Source organism: Garra rufa, chromosome 1 (assembly GCF_049309525.1).
Source record: "Garra rufa chromosome 1, GarRuf1.0, whole genome shotgun sequence".
Lineage (NCBI taxonomy): Eukaryota > Metazoa > Chordata > Actinopteri > Cypriniformes > Cyprinidae > Garra > Garra rufa.
The window spans coordinates 3,686,532-3,692,531 of NC_133361.1; the positions used below are offsets into that span (position 1 = coordinate 3,686,532).

General features: G+C 36.2%; 1 protein-coding gene across 2 annotated transcripts in view; it reads right to left on the reverse strand.

Annotated features, from left to right (window-relative positions):
• LOC141326852 (uncharacterized) overlaps nt 1–5,386 on the reverse strand; it is a 269,935-nt gene extending 264,549 nt beyond the window's left edge. For both annotated transcript variants that reach the window (XM_073835308.1, XM_073835307.1), the window contains exons 1-3: nt 4,912–5,386; nt 3,283–4,835; nt 3,106–3,139 (exon numbers count right to left, since the gene is read on the reverse strand). In XM_073835308.1, coding sequence (XP_073691409.1) covers nt 3,106–3,139; nt 3,283–4,835; nt 4,912–5,335 — 2,011 coding nt within the window. In that variant the 5' untranslated portion in view covers nt 5,336–5,386. The remainder of the gene's footprint in view (nt 1–3,105; nt 3,140–3,282; nt 4,836–4,911) is intronic.
• Between the last annotated feature and the right edge of the window lie 614 nt (nt 5,387–6,000).

Sequence of the window (6,000 nt, forward strand, 5' to 3'; positions counted from 1 at the left end):
TCCTGTGTGAGAGACAAGCTCTGGGTTTTCATCATTTTAAGGGATGTGAAGAATTTATTCATGCTGGAAAAACCCAACTTCCAGAACATTTGGTCAAAGTTTTCACAGTCCTCCTCATCATCTGCAGATTTATTATTGATAGCAAACAGAGCAGAGTTGTTGAACTTGAAGTGAAGAGGATCTCCAGACTCATTGGTAGAACAGGGCACCTCACAGACTTTGATGGCCTCAAGAACTGGAGGTGTTTTCCCATCTGCAAAGGTGACCAGCACAAGGATGTTTTGAGCAATATCCTTCCCAAATATGGAAAGAATGGAGTCAAAGACATATTTCTGTGTGTGTGTTAGACGGGCGAGTGAAGCCTGGACTACAAAACACACGGCATCAATGCAGTCGATCCCTCCACGGACAGAAAATAACTCTTGAATCTGCTTTATGATTTCCTGATCATGTGAAATTCCTCTGGTGTCACCAAATCCTGGTGTGTCCACAATAGTCAGAGAATATGGGACCCGGAAACCATCCATGTGATTAATTTGATATGCTGTGATATCTGATGTCTGACTTTCAGCCTGAGATTTCTGCTTCCCTTCATCTATTAGCACAAACCGGAAGTCATCTTCCCATTTCACTCCCAGAATGTAGTTGATCATGAAGTTAATCAGAGTGGTTTTTCCTGCACCTCTGGCTCCGATCATCATAATGGTCTTGTTCTCTTTTGGGATGTTTTTCCCAAATGTGCATCTTCTGCAGGATCCATTGCTGTTCTGCCATGTTTCTTTCATACGGAGTTTAAATATGGGTTGGATTTCATTTCTTCCGTCTTCTATTTTCTCACTCCAGTTGTTCTTTATATAATGTGCAACATTTAAGCCCTGACCTGCAATCACAGAAACAAAAGTAATACAGCTGTGATTTTTTTATGCATACACTTAGCTCTGAAATGGCCTATGAATATCACAACATTCTGTATCTCTGTTTGCTTGTTGTTATTTCTAAGGCCTGAGGTCCAGTGTGGGGTTAAGAATTGTGCTATAATAACCTCTACAAATACAACTCATTATATACAATAAACACTTTAAAGATACAGACATGTATATGATGAACACTGTTAAATTATACCATATGTATTGCATCAAAATAATATTTTACTAAAGGGGTGGATTATTTTATTATTATCAGTTGTTTATTAATAATGCAGCAAAACATTACAGTTACAGTTTTCATTAATAATGATTGCTATATAGATGATAACTAGTCTAGTGCTCTTATGAATGTTTTTAGCATGACTGTGGAAATTAACTACTACTAGTATACTAAATTTATTCGTTTTTCATTTCATTCTGTAACCTACTTGTTCTAGAAGTGTTTAATGCTACTGTTTTTAACAATGTGGATAATGTCTCTGATAGATAATATCATGATATATTCTGCATTTGCCTTACCGAATCGGCATGAGCTTTTTGATTAGTTTAAGTGCCGGCGATGCAGTGTTGCCAGATATTGCTATAAAAACAAATAAAACTGAAATAATAATAATAATAATAATAATAATAATAATAATAATAATAATAACAATAATAATAAACCAAAATTATTTTAAATATTTGCCAATATCAGATCAGATATCGCTGACCTTATACTGCAACTTCCCACTTGATCAACTTAAAGTGTCAAATTAAGTGGAAAAGACAAGTCCAAAAACACTGGATCTGATTTTAATTCTGTCCCAGATCCAACACACTGGCCCACATATTGTGAGTAACAATGGCATTTGGGCAGTCTGGTCCTGTTTGCCAGATTTGGGCCTCAAGTCCTCATTGAGCATGTAAGCCAAACAATTAAACCAAAACTAGCTCTAATGTGGGTCACAGTTGATTTTACTCTAACCCTGGTCTTCCCCACATTTCCGTCAGGCCAGATCCAGCTATTATAAGTGTTTTTGGACTTTTTTTCTTTTTCATTTGACACTTTAGAAAGTTAATAAAGTAGGAAGTTGCAGTTTAGGGTCAGCAAGATCTTTATCTTTATCTTATTTGCAAATGATTATTTATTATAGGCCATGGACAAGTTATTGCTGCTGAGAGGATACAACATTCGGTAAGAGCAAAATAATCAAACAAATAAACAATAATAAAAATATAATATTATCTGTCAGAAACACTATCAACGCTGTAAAGGGTAGCATTTAAAACTACCCTTATAAAAAAAGTTTATTCCAGTTTGCTATTAGTATACTTCTTTTTAAACTAAAAATAGGAAAGTATACTTTCTATCTACTTCTCAGAAATATATTTAAAATGAAATTTAAGTATACTTGACTTATACTTAGAAAAAGTCTAAATATATTTGAGCTCTACTTGAGAATCTGTGTCATCATTGTTATACACTAGTGAACTATTACACATCTTCTGAAGAGAATTTCCAAAACACATGTAATCTAACACAATGGTCAGACATAAAACAACATCATAACCATAGCTATTTAAAACTGTGTAAGGTTATGGAATAAAATGCTGACCCATGATGAGCTTTGGGTGTTGATCAACTCCATCTATGTTTTGGTTATAAATAATAAACTTCTTTATTTATTACCATGCATCATTATAGTGCACTTCTGTTTAATGTTGCACAGTACACATAAACAACTGGCATTTAAAAGCATGATTCAAAAAAAATCTATAGCTGCATTTGTAGCCTTCTTAAGACTCATATCCAGATCAGGCTGCATCAGTTAACTGTGTTGCATCCTATTAAAAGAAGCTAAATTCTATTAGGCCACATTTACAATTACAAACTTCCAGTTCAATTAGCCAGTGTCAAGTGCTACATCCAGACCACAAGTGGCCCTCACATATTTTATAATATATAGGGCATATTTGCCAAATGTGGATTAGCCAATGCTGATTATGCCATATATTTGCCAAAAGTGACCCAAATTGTTATTAATTGTTTGGGAAATATTTGTCATTGTGGACCACTATTAGCCAATGCTTACTGTGCCATGCATATCTTCACCAAATTTGCATCACTACACTGAAATGCTTTTCAACTGGTGTCTGCAGAGTTAAACTACATTTATTTGTTTCAATCAAGACCACTTACCGTATTCAGTCTTCAGTCTTCTGTGAGCGGTGACCTTTTGGAGTTAAAACAACACATCATTCAGTAAAAATAACTTTGATTGATTAATTGTCTGAGTTTCTGTGGGATATTACTGTATATAATTATTATGACTCCTATCAGAACAAACATGAAAGACCAAAAGTCTTGAAGACTCACCTGCAGTGAATGATCAGTTTGAAAACCGATCTTCCTTCTCGTCTTCTCTCTCTCATATTCCTCTCTCCACTCCACTCGTCTTCTCTTCAGTTCATCTTCATGCTGTTCTTCAAGGAGTTTCAGTTTGTCTTCAAGAGTCTTCTGTTGATCTTCTCTCATGTTTCTTTCTTCTTTCAATCTCTTCTCTAAATCCTCTAGTTGTTCTTGTTTCTCTCTTTCTATTCTCTCTTTCTCTCTCACTATTCCCTCCATTTCATTCTGCACTCTCTGAATCTCTTTGTCTTTCTCTCTTCTTTTCTCCTCTTCTTCTTCTCTTTTTTGTCTCTCTTTGTCATGACACTGTCTTTCATTCTCTATTCTGGTCATCAGTCTGTCTATTTCTATTTGTAGATTTCCCTTTTCTTTCTTCACAGTCTCTTTTTCTTGCTTCATTTCATCTTTAAATATCTCTCTTTCTCTGTTCATCTCATCTCTCATCTGCCCCTGTTCCTTCATTTCTCTTTTATATCGTTCTTCTCTTTCATTAAACTCTTCTTCTCTTCTGTTTCTGTCTGTTTCATGATTCTGTCTTTCATTCTCTATTCTGTTCATCAATCTGTCAGTTTCTGTGTCGTATCTGATCTGAAGATGTTCTTTTTCTTTCTTTGCAGTCTCTATTTCTTTCCTCAACTCCTTTATTTCATTTTTAAACTCCTCTTTTATACGCTTCATCTCGTCTCTCATCTGCTCCTCCTGTTCCTTCATTTCTCTTTTATATCGTTCTTCTCTCGCTCTGAGTTCCTCTTCTTTTCTCTTTCTGTCTTTGTCCTGATTCTGTTGTTCATCCTCCATCATCATCTTCATTCTCTCTTTCTCTTCTTCTAGTTTCTTCATCTCTTCTTCTCTTTCTCTGACTCTGTCCATCAGGATCTTCATCTGTTGTTCTTGTTTTTCTCTCTCCATCTGTCTGAACATCTTACATGAGTAGAAACTTCCTCCGTTTGCTTTCACCATGTTGTCTATCTTCTCCAGTAGATCAGTCACCTGTGTTCGGTCTCCAGTCTCATTATTATTGAACACATGGAATCTGTTTCCACACGCTTCAATCAGGTTTCTGATCATAGATCCAGGTTTTCCCAAACACTGATCGATAGTTTTCTTCTTCAGAAAGTCTCCTCTGGTGAAGAGCACCATGGTGTACATTAATGAGTTTTCACCAAACGTCTCTTGGATGATCTTCACTGATGTTTCCTCCTCTTTAGTGAATCGTCCCAGTGGAATCAGGAGGAGAAACACATGTGGTCCAGGCAGGATCATGGAGATACAGTTGGTGATTTCTCTCTGGATCTCTTCATTAGTGAGTTCAGTATCAAACAGTCCTGGAGTGTCGATCACAGTAACACATCGACCATTGATTTCAGATGATTCTCTCTGACTTTCTTTAGTCACTGATTCAAAAGTTTCTTCTGCTGAAAACGCTTCTCTTCCTAAGATTGTGTTTCCAGTTGCACTTTTCCCAACTCCAGTTTTTCCCAGCAGAACGATCCTCAGTTCATCTTCAGTCTCTGATGAACCTGTAAAAGAGGAATGCATCAGTGTTAAATGTCATGTCTAGAATTAAAATAGAAAAATTGATTTTCAGCTCAATACCTTGTGACAGTAAATGTTTCTCTAGTGAATTAATTTTCTTCTTCATCTCTCGATATTTAATCAGTTTTTGCATCTGCACTTCCAGAAATGTCTCCGTGGAGAAAAACTCTCCTCTGTTTTCTTCCAGCATCTGCTCGATGTTCTCCATCAATGTGGACACTTGTGTTTTGGGGCCAAAAAAATGACGTCGTCCTCCAAATCTCTCAATGACAGACTGTGTTTCTTCATTGAGTTCTGCTGTCTGATGCTCTGAATTTTGCTTTATGAGGATCATGATGTGTTTGTTGATTCTTGAGCTGAAGATCCTCTGGATCTCCTCTATTTCTGCTTTGTCTTCATTATTGAGTGGAGCATCAGGAATAATGAGGAGAAAAACATGAACTCCAGGATGACAGAGAGACACACAGCAGACAGTCTGACGCATCACTTCCTCCTCTGAGAGCCGAATCAGAGCTGGAAGCTCCACCAGATTGATCTGACGTCCATGAAGCTCCTCATCAGATCTTCTGTCAGACTTCTGCACAATCTGCTCTGAAATGGAGGACTTTAATGTCCTGTCACTCCCGCACACAACCAGATTCAGCTTCACACTCTCTGAAACTAATAGAAGATTATTAAAAATGTTAATTTATTTTAAGAAACTATTAAATATCAAAAACCAGAGGTGTAAAAAGTACTCAAAAATTTTACTCAAGTGAAAGTAGAGATACTCAGTGAAAATTTTACTCAAAAGTACAAGTATCTGGCCAAAAACATACTTGTGTACAAGTAAAAAAGTACAACTTTAAATTATACTCAAGTATTGAAAAAGTAAAAGTACTTTTTTTTCCTGACAGACATACAGACGTATGGTGTAAAGTGAGAGAACAAAACAAAATGCAATGGCACAGGTTAAACACGTATATTGCAAGAACAACAATTAAAATGAAGCTCATCGGAAAAGAAATACAAGAAAAGGAACTAAAAGGAAACTCCATCCTTTCCACCCTCATGCCATCCCATATGACTTTCATTTATCAGATGAACACAAACTAAGTGTTTCAGAAAAATTATCTCTTAACACAAGTGTATGGGACATCCAAAAATGAC